We start from the raw sequence: 23,060 nt of genomic DNA on the forward strand, positions 1-23,060 counted from the left end.
ATGTAATGCTACATACCTACATTTCAAAGGGATTGAACACCATGCATAACACATTACATAACTCCAAACATAGGCCAAACATTACTCATTATCTGATGAAGCAAGACTATTCTACCTTGGGTCTACCCCTCCTCATCCCTTCCCTATCTACCCTTACCTTTCCTCTCTCTTACCCTCTTTTCTAACCCACTTTTCTTTCTCATTCTCCTACTTTTCTTTACCTCTCCCACTCCTTGCACCTTGACCCTTTCTGCCCTCTCTCTTTTCCATTGCTCATCTTTCTTTTTTGTATATTGGCACTTATGGCCTTATCTTATAAGCCAACAAGCCCATAATCCACAGGTTCATTACCTCGTGTAAACAGACATTTATTACATTTCCGAGGACATTCATTATCAGTCCAGTCAGATATTTTCATTTTAACTATAGGTGCATTCTGTGTATTCTTATGTTACTGTTTGGTATGTCCATCACTGTAGTAAATGTAACCTTTGTACTGGAGTGCCTAATGCACTTTTTGTGATAAAAATCTATTGTAACAGAAAACATATTTTGTTCATAGGATTTGACAATTTATGATTTTTTGTTCAGTTTGTCACCACCCAAAATTGGGTATACTGAATTATTTTAAACAGAGAAACTCTCCATTGCAATTTCATAAGGATTGTCATTTTTTTTTTCGTTTGTGCCATATTTTGCCCTTTTTTTTGTTGTTGGTATTTTACTAATTTATTTGATTCTAGCTATTTTTCTTAATTTCTTTACTCTGCATTGTAAATCTGCTGCTCTTGGTTATTTAAACTGGCTAAAAACAAGGAAGACAGTCTAAATTTTTGTAAGGCGCTGTGCAAACTGTTGGCGCTATATAAATCCTGTATAAATAATAAAATCATCTAAAGACTATAATGTAATTCTATTATATGTTCACTGTACTAGGAGCACATACTACATATGTAAAAGATAATATAACACTTTGTTTTTATTCAAGATGTCAAAATTGGTGCTCTACATAGTCAGAGAAAAATGTAAGGAATACAAATATCATGCCCCTTAGTTCTCTTATAGCCGGAAAGATCACCCAAGAGCATTCATGAAATGCCTGTTATTAATATTCAAGCAACTGATGCTTTATAAGTTTATTTTGCAAGATTTTTCATTTAACCTAGGTTTTTCTCATTTACAGCATTTCATATGAAACTATTTCTCACAGTGAACCTATGAAATGCAGCATGACCAGAGGGATGATGGGAATACCAAATTTATCATATGTTGAACTACCAACAGGCAATCAGATGCATTCAGTACTGCAGTCAACAGGCTAGAAATAGGAGCTGAAAGTAGGTTGGAAATATTACAAAAGAAAGATAAATAAGATACACTGTATGTACTGTGACAGTAGGCAGGTGAAATCACCTGGTTGCGTCCTGGATGGACGATATATTTGTCCGAGGTTCAGGGTTTATGGGGATTTGTACCACTAGAGGGAAGTGCTGAGTCCTTCAGCACTGAGATAATGAGCCCAGCTGAAGGTAGTGGGCTCATTAACACCTGTATAAAGCTTCCCAGAGTGCTTAGGGAGTGGCTCCACCCTGGAACCAGATCTGTGCCTGAACTGTCTGGGGAGCTGACCTGTTATCTGTGTGCAGAGAGACCAAAGCCTGTGTGGCTAACCTCCCAGTACTAGCAACTAGGTATAGCAGCAGGCTGTACCTAGTGGGTAGCTAGGGAAAAGCTGTTGTTGCAGTAAGTAGCCAAGTTGGCCAGGATTTATTTTGATGTTTCTTTTTGGTTTATCATTTTTTCTGTAAATATTGTAAATAAATTGCACCTGTTTGTTTTCACCTCCACTATTGTTGTGCTGTGCCTATCTTTTTGTGTTGTGCACCCATCCAGGGGGTCACACACACCCGCTGCCGAGCTAACCTTGTTACATATGGTGGAGGATGCAGGCAGGTGTGGTAACTAAAGGCCAGCATGGAGGAGATAATCAGACAGTTGGCTCTGGCAAATGCCAATCAACAACAGTCAAATGCCAATCAACAGCAGGCAAATGCAAGTTTCCAGCAGAGCATTGCAGCCCAGCAGAAGGCCTTGGAACAAGCAGAGGTCCGCCATAGGGAATTGCTGGTGCAACAGGACCAGAAACACCAGAAACAAATTGAGGCTGTTTTGAAGCAGCTCCAGCAGAGGCAGCAGACTGAGGCTGGTGATGATTCTGTTAAAACACCATCATTTTCTGTGGGCCGTTTATTGCCAAAAATGACTGGAGAGGATGATCCGGAGGTGTTTCTAACCACCTTTGAAAGGACTGCTGAAAGGGAAAAGTGGCCTAAAGAACAGTGGGCTGGATTGATGGCCCCATTATTAACTGGAGAATCGCAAAAAGCTTACTATGACCTGGAGCCAGACCAAGCCAAAAACTATGATGTGCTAAAAGTGGAAATTTTGGCCCGGTTGGGTGTTACCCTCGCTGTCCATGCTCAGCGGGTACATAATTGGACTTTTCGGCTTGGGAAACCTCCCAGGTCACAGATGTATGATCTCATTCACCTGAGCAGGAAGTGGCTGCAGCCAGAGACTTTGACCGCCCCAAAAATTGTGGAACGTGTCGTCATGGATCGGTTCCTAAGGTCTCTGCCTAATACTATTCAAAAGTGGGTCAGCCATGGAGACCCAGAAACTGCAGACAAGCTGGTGGATCTAGTGGAGAGATACTTGGCTACTGAGAACCTGACCTCTTCTTCCAGAGACTCACGGACTTTCCACCCTAAGACCAGACCATCCCCAGCGGCGGGTAAGATGACTACAAGGGGTGAGGGTGGAGAGAGTGAGAGGGTGGGAGTATTACCCAATGTCTGGCAAGAGCGGCCAGGAAGGCCAAGGCCGCAAGAAGCGGTGAAAAAAATTATTTGTTACCGCTGCCGGCAAGAGGGACACATTGCAGCCAATTGCCCAGTGGTGGATGAGCCTATGCAGTGTGACTTTCTGAGCAATAGACGTCAGTCGCTGTTTGCGACAGTGGTATGCACGGCCAGCCCGGGCACTGAGAAACATTTGTGCAAAATGACTGTTAATGGAAATTGGATTCAGGTAGCCTGGTAACCTTGATAAGAGAGGAGATGGTCACTACAAAGGTCTCTGGGCATAAAAAGGTGGCAGTGATTTGTGTGCATGGGGACACTAGGGAGTATCCCGTGGCTACTGTGTTTTTTGAGACCCCCAAAGGTAACCTGTCTCATCAGGTAGGATTGGTACCTCATTTACCACATGATGCCATTGTGGGGAGGGATTTTCCAAAATTCTGGGAACTCTGGGATTGTTCTGACCCCCCCACTGTCTCCCCTGCAGACCAGGAAGGTGAATCCCAGAAAGCGTCTGAGTGTGGTGAGGTCTCTCCCAAGTTCCCCTTGTCGGTACTAGCTGGGGAGACCCAAGGAACTGGGGAGGAGCCCGCCTCCTCAGATGAAAATCTGCCGGTTGTGGATTTCTCGGACTTAGAGGTGCATAGGGAAAATTTTGCCACCGAACAGCTGAAAGACCCCACGCTGATAAAAGCCCGGGAAAATGAAGTAAAAGTAGATGGCCAACTAGTGAGTCCTGAGAAAACTGCTGCTTATCCATACTTCCTTGTGGAAAGGGACCTACTCTATCGAGTTGCTCAGGGGGCAGAAGAAACCATTGAGCAACTGGTGGTGCCCAGACCTTACAGGAAGTTGGTGTTGGAGTTGGCCCATGGACACATCCTTGGGGGTCATTTGGGGGCGGAGAAAACACGGGAAAGAGTACTGCAGCGGTTCTATTGGCCTGGGGTCATTAAGGAGGTGGAAAATTACTGTTCCTCTTGCCCTGTGTGTCAGAAGTCGGCCCCTATGCCCCATTTCCGTAGTCCACTGGTACCTCTTCCCATCATTGAGGTCCCCTTTGAAAGGATTGCCATGGATTTGGTAGGTCCGCTGGTGAAATCCGCTAGGGGGCATCAGTACCTGTTGGTCATACTCGACTATGCCACCCGCTATCCAGAAGCAATTCCACTCCGAAATACCTCTGCCAAGACAATAGCTAAGGAGCTATTCCTCGTTTTCAGCCGAGTGGGTATTTCAAAGGAACTGCTGACGGACCAGGGAACCCCCTTTATGTCCCGGGTGATGAAAGAGCTGTGCAAACTGTTCAAGGTAAAACAGTTGCGCACCTCTGTGTATCATCCCCAAACTGACGGGTTGGTGGAAAGGTTCAACAAAACCCTGAAACAAATGCTAAGGAAGGTGGTAGATAAGGATGGAAGGGGTTGGGATTATTTAGTACCCTATTTGATGTTTGCCATCCGGGAGGTACCCCAGTCCTCCACAGGGTTTTCACCATTTGAGTTGCTCTATGGGAGACACCCAAGGGGGCTGTTAGATATCGCCAAGGAAACTTGGGAAAGTGAGAGTTCTCCCCACCGGAGTGTGATTGAGCACGTCGCCCAAATGCAAGATAGAATTGCCCAGGTCATGCCTATCGTAAAGGAACATTTGTCCCAAGCCCAGTTAGCGCAGCAGAGGGTGTACAATCGGGGGGCCCAGACCAGGTCGTTTGCTGAAGGAGATAGAGTGCTAGTGCTAATCCCTACGGTTGAAAGCAAATTCCTGGCCAAATGGCATGGCCCATACGAGGTGATTGAGAAAGTGAGTGAGGTGAATTACAGGGTCAGACAACCAGGAAGGCGGAAACCGGAGCAGATCTACCACATTAATCTGCTAAAGGCCTGGAGGGACAGGGAATCCCTAGTTGCTGAGGGTTTGTCACCAGCGCCATCTAACTGCTTGGTTCCGGAGGTTGGAATAGCAGTCACGCTGTCTACAATTCAAAAACAGGAGGCTAAAGAGTTTGTGCTCCGCAACACAGAGGCTTTTTCTGAGCTGCCGGGACAAACCTCGGGGGTGGAGCATGACATTATCACCCCACCGGGTGAAAGAGTAAAACTGAAACCCTATAGAATCCCAGAGGCTCGACGGGAGGCAATACGTGGGGAAGTACAGAGAATGCTAGATTTGGGGGTGATAGAGGAGTCCCAAAGTGACTGGTCCAGCCCCATAGTGTTGGTGCCCAAACCAGATGGGAGCTGGCGATTTTGTAACGACTTTCGACAGTTGAATAAAGTTACAAAATTTGACACCTACCCCATGCCAAGGATAGATGAACTAATCGACCGACTGGGAGCAGCCCGGTACATGACAACACTAGACTTGACGAAAGGTTATTGGCAAATTCCCCTAGCTAAGTCGGCAAAGGAGAAGACTGCATTTGTAACCCCAGAAGGGTCATTCCAGTATAAAAGAATGCCGTTCGGGTTACAGAATGCACCGGCCACCTTTCAGCGAAAAATGGATCAGATTCTTCGTCCCCATCAGAAGTATGCTGCAGCGTACTTGGACGATGTGATTATCCATAGCGCAGACTGGGCCTCACATTTGCCAAAAGTTCAGGCTGTGCTAGACTCAATACGGAAAGCTGGGTTTACGGCCAACCCAAAGAAGTGTACGATTGGACAGGAGGAGGCCAAGTACCTGGGGTACACTATTGGGAGAGGGGTAATAAAACCTCAGATAAACAAAGTGGAAGCAATACAGAATTGGCCACGCCCAAATAACAAAAAGCAGGTACGGGCTTTTCTAGGAATTGCTGGCTACTATCGGCGATTCATTCCCCATTTTGCTTCTATGGCAGTACCCCTAACCAACCTGACAAAAGGGAAGGAGTCTGTCATGGTTAAGTGGTCCCCTGATGCTGAAGCAGCCTTCCTGTCTTTAAAAAGGGCCTTATGTAGCCAGCCAGTCCTATACTCACCAGACTTCTCAAAAGACTTTGTGGTCCAGACGGATGCATCCAATGTTGGCTTAGGAGCAGTGCTGTCCCAGGTTTGGCAGGGGGAGGAGCACCCAGTAATCTATCTCAGCCGAAAGCTAAAGTCTCACGAGGAAAATTACGCCACGATTGAGAAGGAGTGTTTAGCGGTAAAGTGGGCCCTAGATTCCCTTCGGTACTATCTGCTGGGCAGACATTTTGACCTGATCACAGATCACGCTCCCTTGAAATGGATGGCTCAAAATAAGGAGACCAATAGAAGGGTAAAGAGGTGGTTTCTGGCCCTACAGGAATTTACCTTCACGGTGAAGCATCGCCCTGGTGTTCAGATGGGAAATGTGGATGCTTTATCCCGGGTACACGCCTGCCTGGCTACTGGTGTTACAACCCCAAGGTTGAAACAAGAGGGGGGGGTATGTGACAGTAGGCAGGTGAAATCACCTGGTTGCGTCCTGGATGGACGATATATTTGTCCGAGGTTCAGGGTTTATGGGGATTTGTACCACTAGAGGGAAGTGCTGAGTCCTTCAGCACTGAGATAATGAGCCCAGCTGAAGGTAGTGGGCTCATTAACACCTGTATAAAGCTTCCCAGAGTGCTTAGGGAGTGGCTCCACCCTGGAACCAGATCTGTGCCTGAACTGTCTGGGGAGCTGACCTGTTATCTGTGTGCAGAGAGACCAAAGCCTGTGTGGCTAACCTCCCAGTACTAGCAACTAGGTATAGCAGCAGGCTGTATCTAGTGGGTAGCTAGGGAAAAGCTGTTGTTGCAGTAAGTAGCCAAGTTGGCCAGGATTTATTTTGATGTTTCTTTTTGGTTTATCATTTTTTCTGTAAATATTGTAAATAAATTGCACCTGTTTGTTTTCACCTCCACTATTGTTGTGCTGTGCCTATCTTTTTGTGTTGTGCACCCATCCAGGGGGTCACACACACCCGCTGCCGAGCTAACCTTGTTACAGTACATAAAGAGAATCTGTCACTGTAATGCTACTGAAAGCTCCTGACGACCAGATGTTCAGAGGTGCTATCCGAATTCTTTGGTCTGCCCAAACATCAGGCTGTTCTGACTATATAAAGCTCCCACAATCTAGCTTGCTGCTAATCTCTGCCCCTACACATTCCTATTGGCCCATCACTAAGTTGGACTGCCTTCCTAAGAATGCACTGAATCTTTGCCCAATAGGAACCACTAAGCAAACTAGAGCAGTGTTTTTCAACCTTTCTACAGTCAAGGTACCCTTTAAAATTATGGACAATCTCGAGGCACCCTTTAAAATTATGAACAATCTCAAGGCACCCTGTTCTAAAATGTAAATGACTTTTCTTATAGTTTTACATAATGCAGCAACATCAACACCCATAGGTTACCTAACGTTAAAGGTGATTTATTCTTCCAAAGTGAATACACCTTTGAACTCTGGTAATGACTAGTATTCCAATGATTCTTTTCTCCCTCACTTTCTCTCCTCCACTCAGCTAATGTCACCTCACTGCTGATAGAGAGGGGCAGAGGATGGCAAAAAAGGATGCTGTGAAGGCGTTCGACATCCTCTGCATTATCTGATGACATCATTGGTTGTTAGGACAATGGCGGCTACAAATTCATAAATTGCGCAATGAAAACCTGTGGCTTTGTGTAACTAAAATGCTTGGTCCACCTGCTGGCTTGTACACAGTTTTTTGGCAATTTTTAGGCATTTTACCAAGGCACCCCTGAAGAAACTTGAAGGCACCTCAGGATGCTTGGGCATCCTAGTTGAAAAAGACTGAACTAGAGGATACCAAAAGCTGCTGCAGCTTTGCACATCAGTGTCTTTTAAAGCAAAAGTGTCCAAACTGACAACAGCCCCTAACAATAGGCACTTGCTTTCCTATAAAGATTAGTGTACATGGACTTCTGAAAACACATAGGGGTTAATTTACTAAAGCTGAAGAGTGCAAAATCAGGTTCACTTCTGCATAAAAACCAATCAGCTTTCAGTTTTTATTGCCAAAGCTTAACTGGACAAGCTAAGGTTAGAAGCTGATTGGCTACCATGCACAGCTGCATCAGATTCTGAGCAAACGAGCTTTAGTAAATCTCCCGCTTAGAGTCAGTCTCAGATGAATTTGTGTATGCATTTTATTTGTTCATAGAAGTCAATGTGATTGCATGGCAAACACATTGTAAATGCATGGCAATAATTAGATTAGATTCAACTTTATTGTCATTGTGCAAAGTACATGTACAGAGCCAATGAAATGCAATTAACATCCAACTAGAAGTGCATAAATGGCCCATTTACATTAAATAACAGTATAACTAAAATAGGGGTATGAGATATACAGTAATACCATAATCGGCGCAATGAGTTGTGCATAATGAATGATATAAGCAGTAATGCAATGGTGAATAAAATATACAGTAATGCAATATTGTCTAATGAATAGCTGTTCCATGCTTTAACAGCCACAGGGAAAAAACTATTTTTCAGTCTATTTGTACGGGCTCTGAGACACCTGTATTGTTTGCCCTATGGAGGGAGTATAAACAGTCCGTGAGAGGCATCATTAATGATGCCCCTCGCCCTTTGTACACAGCATTTTTTGTAAATGTCCTCCAAGGTGGAAAACTGACACCAATAATTCGTTGGGCGGTTTTTAAAGCATCTTAAATACCAATATCCTATTTTAAAATCCTCTGTTGTGACCCTGGATGTACTGGATTACCCAGAGCTCTGCTAATATAGGCCTCAAATTATATCCACAGATTGCACACATCTGTCCTCCTACTAACCAGTGGTTGTCTCAACAACCAATAAAGACATATAACCTATTAGCAGTCCCACACCTCCATCCTGATCTTCCTGTTTGTGTAGCAGATTATATAGTTACTTATCCTAATTAAACCATGGCTTGAGGATCCTATCGGCACTGACCACAGGACTACAGCCAAAGGGATGGATCATTCTTTAGGCACAGACACTGAATTGCTGCTTCTGGCTGAACATTAGTAGCCTAAGCCTGTTTAATTAAGATTAGGTGAGCAGTGTCTCAGCGTTTAATCACCTTAAGGATAAAAATCATTTATAATTATACTGGTGTGGGAAGGTCAAGATAGGAGGCTGTTATTAAACTGTGGGGTTGACTTACTAAAGGCAAAAAACTGTTCACTTTGTATTTACACTCTGTAAGGAACTTTCCCCACAGATAAGTGAGAGGTGATGCTCTGCTGACTTCCATCATCCAATAATCATTATAAGAATGCTTTTTTTTAAATTTTCCAGGCACGTGATTGGCTATTCTTTACAAAGTGAAGTTTCACCACCTTCACTAAGCCTTTTGTATATCAGCCTCTATTGGTCTATTCCATGGTATACAATTTAGAACTCAAACAGGACTCAGAAAGGGATTTCCACCAAAACCCATGACAATCCTGGATTGCAGAGCTTCAATAGGTATCATCTGGATGTACAACAGACAGCTATGCAGTATAGACAGCTGGTACATGTCATAGATATTCTAACAACCTGTGAAATGCAGAAGGATAGCAAATGTACCTGAACATTATAAGCTTGTAACTTATAGTAGTAACCAAACTTTTGAAAACACTGGGGTAGATTTACTAAAATGGGTATACTCAGAATCTGGTGCAACCGTGCATTGTAGCCAATCAGCTTCTAACCTATGCTTGTTCACTTAAGCTTTGGCAATAAAACCTGTAAGCTGATTGATTCCTATGCAGAACAGCAGCAGATTTTGCATTCTCCAATTTTAGTAAATCAACTCACTGTATTAAACCATCCCAAGCGCAAAATGCTGGCAAAAATGTTAACTTACATCTTTAATGTAGTTCATCTCTTCTTTCAGCTGATGGGATGACCATTCGTAGACAACCACCTCATTCTGATGGTTGTTTTCAGTCCTTTGCACAACTCCATAAACTACTCCATGAGAAGGCGTTCCTGAAGATGGGGTGTTTCTAGGCACAGTATAAAGGTGCTGAAAAGTAAGGAAAAAAAATAAATTCAATATATTTTATGTATTCATATTTCTTTACCATCATTTTCTTCCTGACCATCTTTTTTAATTCTTGTATGATTTTCTCCTGATACTGCGTAATTTATATGCTTTATATTCCTTTTACCGAAAAATATCAAAATCTAGTTATTTCATCTTTATGTTGCTTATGTTTTCTGTCAACACTGGGTTTTGGCTTCATTCACTGCAAAGTGGAAGATTATCAATAGATGTATCTAAGACAGAGATCTTTAGGTGTTATGTGTAAATAAACCTTGTATACAGTGCCCAAGGCAGTCCAGGGTTTCAGTACTTAAAGCAAACCTTTCACTTCATACAAAGTCCATTAGGTTCAGGGGTCTCCAAACTTGGGCCAGTTTAGTGCCCAAACTTTAGGGGGGGTAAAAAATGCCCTGGTATTGGTAGGAATAAACAATGCCATAGACTTGGTATTCAGTGGGTGCAAAAAAAATACATAATTGGTGTTAGTGGGAGGAATAGCATCCTACAATTGGTGTCAGTGGAAGGAATAGTGCCCCGTACTTGGTGTCAGTGGAAGAATTAGTAGCCCAATCTCTGGTGTCAGTGGCAAGAATAGTACCCCATTGTTGATGTCAGTGGGAGGAATAGTGCCCCATCTTTGGTGTCAGTGTAAGGAATACTGCTTCATCATTGGTGTCAGTGGGAGGAACAGTGCCCCATCATTGTGTGTCAAAGGGAGGAATAGTGATCCATAACTGGTGTCAGTGAGAGAGTTAGTAGCCCTGTCTCTGGTGTCAGAGGCAGGAATAGTACCCCATTGCTGGTGTCAGTGGGAGGAATAGTGCCCTGTCTTTGGTGCCAGTCAAAAGAATAGTGGCTCATATCAGTGGAAGGAATAGTGCCCCAAGGGCCAGATAAAGGCAAGCAATGGGCCACATCCAGTTTTGGGGCCGCAGTTTGGAGACCCCTCATTTAGTCCATAAGCTGGCCATACATTAGAAGAATTTTTTTTGAAATGTTTAATTTTAGGAACATTAGTTTGATTTTTTTAACTGTTACTGGGGTCAAATCTTGTTTACTTTCGACCGCAGTGAAGAGAAAAGGAACATAATAGAAACATTTGCTTGAACTAATACATTTCCAACTGGGAAAGTCTATTTACTTCAAAATCGATTGTTAGAGGCAAACAAAATTTTGAAAGCACTTTTAAACGACATTAATCAAGTTATGGAATGTTCTGAGAATTTTCGTATGGCCCTTCATACGAAAATTTACCAGCGTATGGCCAGCTGTATATCGCTCTACTACACTAACAAACAATAAAAGAGAGACTACAGTTATAATAAAATCCAAGAGGGTTTACAGGATCCTGCTCATGAGAGGCCAGTGATACAAAATGTAATAACTGTGGGGAAAGAGTGGATGGAGAAAGTAATATTCAATTTGTTAGATAGAGGTAGAATAAGCTCTCCTAAAGAGATGAGTTTTCAAGGATCACGTAAGGATAGCCAGATGGTTTGAGGCAGGAAGTTCCAGAAGATGAGTGAGGCTCTGTAGAAGTCCTGGAGACAAACATGGGAGGAGGTGAAGAGTGTGCTAGAGAGAATATATTCAGTGGAGTGAAGAGGATGTTTTGGGTGATATTTTGACATGAGACTGGTGGTATAGCTTAGGGCAGAGTTGTAGATGTTGAAGTTAGTATAGAGAAGGGAAAGCTATTGGAGGGATTGCAGAGAGGGGATAGGTGTTGGATAGGTGGAATAATTTGTACAGCCATGTGCAAATGGAATAAATGAACAGGAATTTGATTTCCACATGATTGAATAAGTGAAGTGAAATTTCACACAATTTTCACACAAATGAACATTCTCAATCCCTTTAGAAAATCTATGTCAATGTTTTGGTCTAAACCCACCTTTACTTGGCTTCTTTGTTGGTTTGTAAAGTGTAAAGCCATATACACATGATGAGAATATCAGACGAATGACCGTCCATTTTTATTTTTAATGCTAGTCTCATATCGAAAGTGAAGAGGTTACTAAAGTTATGAAAATCCTTGCACAACAGAACATAACTTTGGACGTGATGTATTGTAATATATTCTTTAGTTTCCGAGCATACATGGTCTTGGTCATCCAAATTTTTTTCGTATGAAAGTTACAAAAATGTTTGTACAAAAGAATAAAAATTTCAAAGTGATGTAATGTATTTTATTGTATTGTATTTTCAGACAGAAACCATACTGATCTGGGTATCGTACGAGAAACATTTTTGTGCTTGTCCCTTTGAATAATTTCAGATGAAAGCTGTGTACTAACAATCAGATTATCGTATGATCACTTCGAAAGCGGTATTTTTTTGTTTGATTTTCTGAACGTGTGTACTAGGCTTTAAGCAGATTGCCTTCTGCCACCATCAGCACATACTAGCAGAAGCTTTTGCTAAAACAATTACAACACTCACCAGCCTGTACAAAGGGTCTAATCATTCAGGTGTACCTAGGTCAACATTATGTGTAATTACAAACCAGATTATAAGCATACAACAGCAATGCACAACATCTGTCTTACAAGGGTTGGTGGCTCAGATGGGGTCCTTTCAGATATATAGCCATTTCTTTTTCTCCTCCTGTCAGTTGAGTTTTTAATATCAACCTTCAAAAGAAAAGGGAGAATTTATTATACAATGTTCTGTTATATTTGATCAAAACAGTGCTGACAATGAAGACACATAACTGGTCACTATGGATTACTGTATTTTTTTAGCTAGTTACAGAAAATAACACATTCCCTCTGGTAATCAGCACTACAACCACTAAATTAACAATGCAGATGGATATTACATATGGGAAACAGAGGATACAGAGGGATTGGGGCCTGGCCATGACAGATGGAGGAATAATCAAATACATATAATAGTTCATTATGTTCTGTCCACCTTGTCAGCCCAGTTCCTCACAAGACATGGGTGTGTGAAGGCCTAGGTCCTAGACTGAAGGCAGTTTGACGATCCAGCTCATCTTTTTCTGGCCTGTGGAACAGTGACAATAATAGGCATGCACACTATTCCATTCTTTACAATGTACTGTTTTCTAGAACACAGAGTGCTGTATGCAGATACTGGAAATACAGTGGAACCCTCAAACATGCTTACATAAAATAAGTAATAACAATAAAAAGGGCATAGGTTAAAATTAGATGAGTACCTGTGTCTAACCTTTAAAGATGAATTCCAGGTATGGATATTTGTACATGATTACATTGGCCCGGCTTGAACCAATCTAACTATGGATCCTTGTGGAGGCTTCAAATCACTGTATTAGGCACATCTACCCTAGTGATCTCCACTAGTTTCCAGGTTCCGTGCCAAGCAGCTGCCCTGCTGCACTGTGACCACAGGTTGTAGCCTTCTCATCATGAGCACCTGTCACATACCTGGTCTTGAGGCCGAAGTAATGAGAGAGTTTCACTTGTAGTTTAGTGCACAACACCTCTGAGGATGGCAATGTGGTAGCGAAGCCCCTCAGATAACAGAGCCAGGTAGAGATGGCAGCAGGTTCAAGTGGCACACTGGAACATGCAGCCGTATCTGAGTAGGCAGGGCTGGACAGGAGAGGTAGTCAGGAACAGGAGCCAAGGTCAGTCATTATATACAGGCATGGGCATAAACAGGAGCGTTTGAAGCAGGTCAGGGTCATACACAGGGAGCCGACAAGAGCAAGTCTGTGGAGCAAGCCAAGGTCAGAGTCAGGAGAGAAGCGAACGGTAGGTCCAGAAGCAAGCCGCGTTGGTAAGAGGAATCCAAGAGTACTGAGCACATAGGAGCACCTGGATACAGGGCCTTATAAAGGCCAAAAGGCACCAGAAACTATCTATGTGGAATGCGCCAATACGCACAAACACAAGCTGGCTCTGTTCTGTTACATTTGCATGCATTCCTGCACAAGTAAGCATGGCCATGTTGGATATTGACAAATGTGCCAGGCCTTTGCGCATTCCTCTTCTGGCTTACACCTTGACAGCACCCTTCACAGATTGCTTTGCATCTTCTCAGTGAGGGGGAGAGGTGAGCTGATGATGTCACAGTTTCCACCTTGTCCAATCAGAGAAAGCTTTGCATTTATCGAGAAAAATGCAAAGCATTCTCTGCATGGTGCTGTGCCAAGCAGGCAACCACCTGTACTGGAGATCACTGGAGTAGCGGTGCCTACTACAGTGATTTCCAGCTTTCACAAGGACCCAACAGGTATGGTATATGCATTGTTACGTTGGTCCAAGCTTGACCAGTATAACTATGTAAAAATTCCATACCTGGAATTCATCTTTAACCATATACAAAATACTACAATATGTTTGAAGATAAAACATTGGCTTAATCCAGTATTGATCTGCCGAGAGAAGCATTATTTTCTGCCTGCCAATTTCATCACACTGTAAAGTTTGTGCATTTTCACTTCCACTATCTGATTACACAAACATTTAAAGGCTATTAAAATAGAATGTCCATTTCACACACAAGCACATTTAACATAATATTACAATAATATTACAAACAATTGTAATAGACTACAATAAATGAAAAAAAAAAAAAATGAGCGGCAAGTTTGAATGTGTTGTACATCCTTCTAGAAGCTTTGCCTGTGAACACTGCACAATGACAAAAGGATCTACACTGAAACATAAAAGGCTTATTCACAATGCATGTGTTGTCAAGCACTGTGCTTAATTTTCAAGGGAAAACAAAATGCATGAACAAGAGAAAAGCCATTGTTTTCAATAGAATCTATGTTGTATGTTTGGAAAAATGTTCCTGTGTGCTGTATTTGGCATTAACCTGCATTTTACCATTCACGTCAATATGATTCTTTAAAAAATGCAGCACAGCCCAACATATTTATAAAGCCTGGACATGCTTCATACAACATGTTAATGCATGCATCGTCATGTAAATAGGCCCAGTGCCTTGTAAATAAACCCAAAAATGTTTGCCAGGGAAAGGGTGAATGTTGGTGCAAAAGTGAAAACAAGGACACTACGGAATGATTGCTCTACAGGAAAAAATGTTTGTCAAAAGCTGCAAACAGCTTTTCATTATCCATTTTTCTTCACACTATATGATACAAATGTATAACAGTTACATACTATACATATTAAATAGTGAGTCAGGTTGAAAAAAGGCACATGGTCCATCTAATTCAACCAACGGAAAATAAAATAAATAGAATACCTCCATACACAGAACCTTTTATTCACAACTGATCCAGAGGGAGGCAAAGAAAAGTATAAAGCATGGTACAATTTTCTCTGGTTGGGGAATAAATCCTTCCTGGTGCCCCCCAAGACAACAGGATATTCTCTGGATTAACAATCCATGGTATTATTACCTATAAATGTTGATATCCAGTTATATTTTGTGCATTTTATAATGCGTCCAGCTCTTGTTTAAAGAATAAGTTCACCTTTAGTAACATGTTACATGTTACACCCATATTTATGCTGCTTTCAGACTGATTCAATGCTGTTTGACCCCTTTGTGTTTTCTCACAAAATTCTATTAGGTTCTGCGGTTTCAAATCACTTTGTGAAAGCGCACCAAAGATCCCATATGCAGGGGTTTTGGTGTGCTTTCATGAAGAACTTCAAAGAGCTCTATTGGACAAACTGCAGGTACACTGAGCTGCTCCTGCGGTGTGGTTAAACTGCACTGCATCAGTCTGAAAGCAGCCTTACCCTAGGTTCACACCTAAGCGTTTTCTGCATTTTGCATTTTTCAGAAACGCAGTACAGTCCATTTAACATGATTTTCTATGGGACATGTTTACATCTGTGCGTTTTCACCCAGTACGTCTTTTGGAAAGGGTCAGGAACTTTTTTTAGCGTTTTTGTTTCTATAGACTTCAATGGAAATGCTGCAGAAAAGCATGTATTGCATTTTTGCTGCGTGTGTGCTGCGTTTTTGATGCGTCTTGCATTTTAAAATTGCCTAGCAACAAGAAAAATAAAATAAAAATTAAAAACAAAAAGCAAAATGCATCAAAAATGCGTCAAAAACGCAACCCAAACTGCAATGCATAAACGGTTCAAATGCAACCTGCATAGGTGTGAAACTAGCCTTAGGGTGTACTATGCAACATGTCACTATGCAGCATCCCCCTTGTCCTCTCACCCCCCCCGTGACAGCGGGAGGGGGTTCTTCTATCCCCCAACCACTGTCACATTTTAAAATCAGCACACTGTGCTGAACTCTGGCCACACAGCCCCGACATTCATTCACAGAGATCTAGGTTAGAAAGCTGGAAGAAGTGTCAATGAACTAGGACGGCGCTCATCAGTACCCTCATAGTCCATTGAGAACTACAAGCCATGTGCTGCGTCTGCCACCGCAGCATATGGCTTGCAGTTCTCAATGAACTACAAGGACACTGGTGAGCGCCCTCCTAGTTCACTGACACTTCCCCCAACATTCTACCAGTAAGACTGTACAGAGGTTTGGGCAGAATGCTGGAGTACGTGTCTGCAGGAATCTGGCATTTCAAGTGATCATGGGTTCAATACCCCACAGGCTCCTGAGGAAAACAATAATAAATGCACATTTTTTTTTCCTCCAAAACCATGTGCATTTATTTTTAATATTTTTTTAAATATGAACTTAGCTTTTAAAATAATCTACTGAGCTGGCCAGAGCTAGTTCCTGAGGGAGTATATTCCACATCTTCACAGCTGTGAAGAAGCCTTGCTGTATGTGCAGATTAAATCTCTTTTCCTTCAGACAAAAAAGAGTGCCCCCTTGTCCTTTGTGATGACAATGAAGTAAATAACTCTACAAAAAGTTCACAATATCCACTTGAGCGCCGGAAGATTTTACACCCTTCATGACCAGGCCATTTTTTTCCCTATTGAGCACTGTGCTAATTTAACTGATAATTGCACTGTCATGCAACTCTACACCCAAACAAAATGTATATTTTTTCACAGAAATAGAGCTTTCTTTCAGTGGTATTTGATCACTCACTGGGTTTTTAATTTTTTGCGATATAAACGAAAAAAGACCAAACATTTTGAAAAGTAAAATATTTTTTACTTTCTGCTATAAAGCATTTCCAATATAAAGTAAAAGATCAAATTTCTTCATACATTTGGCTAAAATGTATTCTGCTACATGTCTTTGGTAAAACAAAATCCCAATAAGTGTAAATTGATTGGTTTGCATTAAAGGTATAGCATCTACAAACTATAGTATATATATATTGGAATTATTTTTTTTAAACTACTAATAGCGGTTATCAGTGACTTATAATGGAACTGCAATAGTGCGGCAGGCAATCTGACACTAAGTGATGCTGGGGGGAAGTGTCTAACTGGCAATGACATCACCAGTGACATTAATACATTGATCAGTGATAATGCTATACACTGTCACTGTACTGATGACACTGGCTGGGAAGGGGTTAACATCTTGGGAGATCATGGGGTTAAATGTGTGCCTAACAATGTGTAATGTGTGTATTATGTGCTGCTTTTACAAACAGATCTGCTTGTTTCTCATCAATGCTTTGCAGGGATGAGAGACAGAGAGATTATTATTATACAGAGATGGTTCCCTCTGCACAGAGTCCTGTGTTGATTGTCAACACAGGCGTCTGGGCTGTGATTGGACACAGCTGATCAGCAGGTCTCGGCCATGAATAATTGGCTGGGACTTCCTGTACAATCATTGTGGGTGTCAGAGGGGGGGGTATCAGGGTGTCAGTGCGGGGGGGAGAGGTAGCACATGCCCTTAACCAGGAAGTAGGCAGCGCCGGTATGTCCTTGTGCCTGTATGGGCCACCCATCCACAGTACATTATGTGTGGGTGGTCAAGAAGTGGATATGGACCACTTATGTATTTATACATGGTGGTCATATCCCCTTAACCACCTCATCTCAAGAGACAATAAATCCATTTCAGCTGATGTTTCCTCATGGGTGAGGTCCTCAGTTTGGTTGCTCATCTCTACACTCTCTCCACTTCATTCCATTCCATACATTTTTTTTTGCTTTGTCACACCATACTTTCATTTTCTTTTAAATAACTACAGTCAGGTCCATAAATATTGGGACATCGACACAATTCTAAAATTTTTGGCTCTATACACCACCACAATGGATTTGAAATTAAATGAACAAGATGTGCTTTAACTGCAGACTGTCAGCTTTAATTTGAGAGTATTTACATCCAAATCAGGTGAACGGTGTAGGAATTTCAACAGTTTGCATATGTGCCTCCCACTTGTTAAGGGACCAAAAGTAATGGGACAATTGGCTTCTCAGCTGTTCCATGGCCAGGTGTGTGTTATTCCCTCATTATCCCAATTACAATGAGCAGATAAAAGGTCCAGAGTTCATTTCAAGTGCGCTATTTGCATTTGGAATCTGTTGCTGTCAACTCTCAAGATGAGATCCAAAGAGCTGTCACTATCAGTGAAGCAAGCCATCATTAGGCTGAAAAAACAAAACAAACCCATCAGAGAGATAGCAAAAACATTAGGCGTGGCCAAAACAACTGTTTGGAACATTCTTAAAAAGAAGGAACGCACCGGTGAGCTCAGCAACACCAAAAGACCTGGAAGACCATGGAAAACAACTGTGGTGGATGACCGAAGAATTCTTTCCCTGGTGAAGAAAACACCCTTCACAACAGTTGGCCAGATCAAGAACACTCTCCAGGAGGTAGGTGTATGTGTGTCAGTCAGCAATCAAGAGAAGACTTCACCAGGGTGAATACAGAGGGTTCACTACAAGATGTAAACCATTGGTGAGTCTCAAAAACAGGAAGGCCAGATTAGAGTTTGCCAAACGACATCTAAAAAAGCCTTCACAGTTCTGGAACAACATCCTATGGACAGATGAGACCAAGATCAACTTGTACCAGAGTGATGGGAAGAGAAGAGTATGGAGAAGGAAAGGAACTGCTCTTGATCCTAAGCATACCACCTCATCAGTGAAGCATGGTGGTGGTAGTGTCATGGCGTGGGCATGTATGGCTGCCAATGGAACTGGTTCTCTTGTATTTATTGATGATGTGACTGCTGACAAAAGCAGCAGGATGAATTCTGAAGTGTTTCGGGCAATATTATCTGCTCATATTCAGCCAAATGCTTCAGAACTCATTGGATGCCGCTTCACAGTGCAGATGGACAATGACCCAAAGCATACTGCAAAAGCAGCTAAAGAGTTTTTTAAGGGAAAGAAGTGGAATGTTATGCAATGGCCAAGTCAATCACCTGACCTGAATCCAATTGAGCATGCATTTCACTTGCTGAAGACAAAACTGAAGGGAAAATGCCCCAAGAACAAACAGGAACTGAAGACCGTTGCAGTAGAGGCCTGGCAGAGCATCACCAGGGATGAAACCCAGCGTCTGGTGATGTCTATGTGTTCCAGACTTCAGGCTGTAATTGACTGCAAAGGATTTGCAACCAAGTATTAAAAAGTGAAAGTTTGATTTATGATTATTATTCTGTCCCATTACTTTTGGTCCCTTAACAAGTGGGAGGCACATATGCAAACTGTTGTAATTCCTACACCGTTCACCTGATTTGGATGTAAATACCCTCAAATTAAAGCTGACAGTCTGCAGTTACAGCACATCTTGTTCATTTCATTTCAAATCCATTGTGGTGATGTATAGAGCCAAAAATTTTAGAATTGTGTCGATGTCCCAATATTTATGGACCTGACTGTATATGATTTAAATGTTTAATTTGGATTTAAAGTAGGTTACAAAAATCCTAATTCAGGTCAAACATTTTTTCATATGGGTTATAACTTTTAACTTTGTCTGTGTTCCTGTCTACTTGACTGGTGTCAGACAGAACAGAAAGTAAAAGGAAAAAAACAACTCCTGTAGCTTTGACAGATGTCAGAGCTGGAAGTGAAGGGAAGTCCTCTCTACAAGGACACAGGCTGCAATAAAACATTTCCATGGAACTACTGTAAGGATCAGGGGTGGACTGACAACTCATGGGGCCCCGGGGCAATAGGGGATCATGGGGCCCCTGTGTCCTTGCCCAAACTCAAGAAAGCCTATGAAAAAGGTACCAGGGGCATCTCATGGGGCCCCCTACTGACCCCGGGCCCTCGGGCAGTGCCCGAGTTTCCAAATGGTCAGTCCACCCCTGGTAAGGATTTTATTGCTTATGATGGGCTGGTTGGGAGTGGGTCTGGATCTGAATTTAGTTTCAATTTTTATGGTGTGAAAAACAGCAATTTGCTTGGACCTTGAAGAAGGGGGTACGCTTGTCCTGAAAATTTGGATGTTAGTGCAAATAAAAAAAGTATCGTGGACAGTACTAAACTGTTCTTGAGATGACAATAAAGAAAAAAAATACAGTTCCCTTCTACTGTACCGGTGTAATGACCTTGGGTGAAGCTTAATGTTTATAAGGAAATGAGTCAGTCAAGTTCAAGATGACATATTTATGAAATGTTAGTGGTCAGTGCATTTCAGGGATTATATAAACGCCCTTCTTCAGTGGTATTCCCCGTGTGTTTCACATACGCATGTAACTAGTCTCTGTCAGGAGAATTTGAGGTGTAAGAGTATATGCTGCAAATGTCAACTGTTGCAGTGAATGAGAAGATTAGCATTAGCAGCCAGATTCTGCTGCATGCACTATATGTGCTGACATGCAACATGCTGACAGCAGTATAAAGCAGAGTGACGACTCCTCAATGAGCTGGCCATGCTGCAGCTACATTGGAAGTCAAAAATTTGGCCGTGCTGTCTAGCAAGATTGCATGAACCATAAGACCTACCAAACAGCATTACAAATCCTTTGGCACACAAACTAGTTCCCATACAATTTGTTTTCAGATTATAAATAACGTCAAAACTTTTTTTTTAATTTGGACAGAGTGTAGAGGGATTAGAACTTCTGTTCTAATTCAGTTTTTATTGCTGTCTGTGTCCCCATTTGGGAGATCCACCCTCTCTATTAGTTCTGGTTACTATTGTTACCAAAACTTAAAGTAAAAAAAAAATCCCATATTTTTGGTTGTCACTAGAAATAATATAGAGGGGAAATCTTCCAATAGAGGACACTAGTTCTGGTGACTCTGATGACAGCCATTCCCTCCATTTGGAGGGATTTCCTCCCATGTCCTGTTTTGGCTGTGGGACAGAGAGTGAAGGGAAATCTCCCTGATGGGTCAGATGACAAAAAAATGACACCTCCCTCAAGCCTGGTGCACACTATAAGCTTTTTGTTTTTTTACGTTCAACCCAGTGGGCTGAACAAAAAAAACCTGACAGATCACTGTACAAAGGATGTTAGCACAGTGATCACCCCCGCTGTGCTATTGTGTTCTGACAGGAGGACCCGCTCCCCACCAGGGCACATTGATCAGCATTTGCAGCCATTGGCTATGAGTGCTGATTGGATGTTGGTCAGCTGCTGGTTTTCAAGCATGCCGATTCGACAGAAGCTGGGCTCTCTAAAATGAATAGTTCTATTTTAAATCCGAGTTTAGTTGTTTGTCTGTGTACAGTTTATCTATAATATGTGTTGTAGATAGCAACCTTGGAAGACCATATCTGCTTTTGAATAAATGATCATTTGATTAACAAATAGTCAGTGAGTGAAGCATCCCATGCTTACAGGCACCTTTAAAATGTGAAACATGCAGGTCAGTTATAGGTACAGAAGATGAATGGATATGGAAACCCCACTGTCTTTCTTCTTGCTAGCTGCCTACAGTCACTTTAGAAATGCAAATTAATGAAACCTACTTTGCATGTTATATTTGTGTGGTAGTATATATGTCATCTGACATGAATATAACATCAGTTAGTCATCTTCAGGAAGCCATGTGATGAATCCAACATAAACACTCAATGAACCAGATGACCTGTATTATAAGCAGATAGGACAATCTACAGCTTCCTATGGATATTTCTAACCAAATCACATTCTTTCATATTCCTAGGGTTAGACTCACACAGTAGACAACAAGTTCTTTATTAACTTTTTGCACCCTAACACTTAGGTGTCCGTTTATGAACCAGCGGTAATAGATCGCTGCTCAGTTCTCCGGCATTCTCGGAGAACACAGTTCTCCTGTGAATGCCGTTTATGAAGCATATGTAGATCAGTTCTCCAAACGAAGGGAGAACGGTCTCCAAACGAAGGGAGAACGGTCTACAAACGCTGGAAAACGGCTGATTTTACTATAATCTCGCAAGATTACAGTAAAAGATCAGTTTACCAAGCAGAGGTAAATTATCTCTGCTTAGTTTTCGGTCCCTCCGATTCTCCAGCTCTGGGCTGGAGAATCTGGAGGGAGAACACAGATCTCCAGAGAAGGGCTGAACATATTCTCCTGGGTGTCATAAACTGTGAATGACCAGAGAATAGCTGTGATCCTCTGAATCTCAGCTATTCTGTGTGTCATAAAAGGACACCTTAATCTTAACACCTAAACTAAGCTTAACACTTAGGTGGTAAGTGTCCCCTTCCACCCTTCACCCCCATATGTGCACCAAACGTTGTTGCTATTATTGAATCAAATGGCTTTAAAAAGTGCATTAACAATTTTTATTAATTCAAATTACATACAAATTCAAAAAATCAACCTACAAAAATAAACCCAATACCCTTTAATATTTGGTTAAATTTGACAACGGTATTAATTGGGTTTGTTATTTTTGTAGGTTGATTTTTGCATTTGTATGTAAATTGAATCAAAAAAAATAGTTAAATAGTTAAAGGGGAAGTACAGCCAAAGCTCTTTTGGCTGTACTTCTCCTTTGGATCACAGGAGTACAGTTCGTTCTGCACTGCTGTAACCTGTTGTCAGCTGTCGGCTGATGTCACTCAGCAGGTCCAGGCTGGGGAAAGATCCTGATGGGGGGGAGGGGCAGAGCAGGGAGCAGTGACTGTAAAATAATCAAAGTGCAGCGCTCAGAAAAGTATGTATGTGACTGAAAATAGCTGAAAGTCAATAAAGTATCCACAGTGTTTCCCTGGAGTAATGCGAACTTCCACAGCCTTTACTGCCTCAAATAACAGAAATGCGCACTCACCAGAAACGCATGGGTTATGTGCATATATGATCAAACATTCCAGATGATAGGTACATCAAAGGTTAAGCAGCAGGCATCTCCCTCATGGTGGGTCATCACAGACTCCTTAATCAGATCCAGGGGTCCCCTTAAGGTCAGCCAGGTACTCCACACAAATCTCTTCTCTGGGTG

General features: G+C 42.0%; 1 protein-coding gene across 2 annotated transcripts in view; it reads right to left on the reverse strand.

Moving 5' to 3' along the window:
- MYZAP (myocardial zonula adherens protein) overlaps nt 1–23,060 on the reverse strand; it is a 134,400-nt gene that overhangs the window by 33,410 nt on the left and 77,930 nt on the right. For both annotated transcript variants that reach the window (XM_089667736.1, XM_089667743.1), the window contains exons 3-4: nt 12,398–12,481; nt 9,666–9,827 (exon numbers count right to left, since the gene is read on the reverse strand). In XM_089667736.1, coding sequence (XP_089523862.1) covers nt 9,666–9,827; nt 12,398–12,481 — 246 coding nt within the window. The remainder of the gene's footprint in view (nt 1–9,665; nt 9,828–12,397; nt 12,482–23,060) is intronic.

Source organism: Staurois parvus, unplaced genomic scaffold, assembly GCF_062004578.1.
Source record: "Staurois parvus isolate SC_StPar_1 unplaced genomic scaffold, SC_StPar_1.0 ptg000054l, whole genome shotgun sequence".
Classification (NCBI taxonomy): domain Eukaryota; kingdom Metazoa; phylum Chordata; class Amphibia; order Anura; family Ranidae; genus Staurois; species Staurois parvus.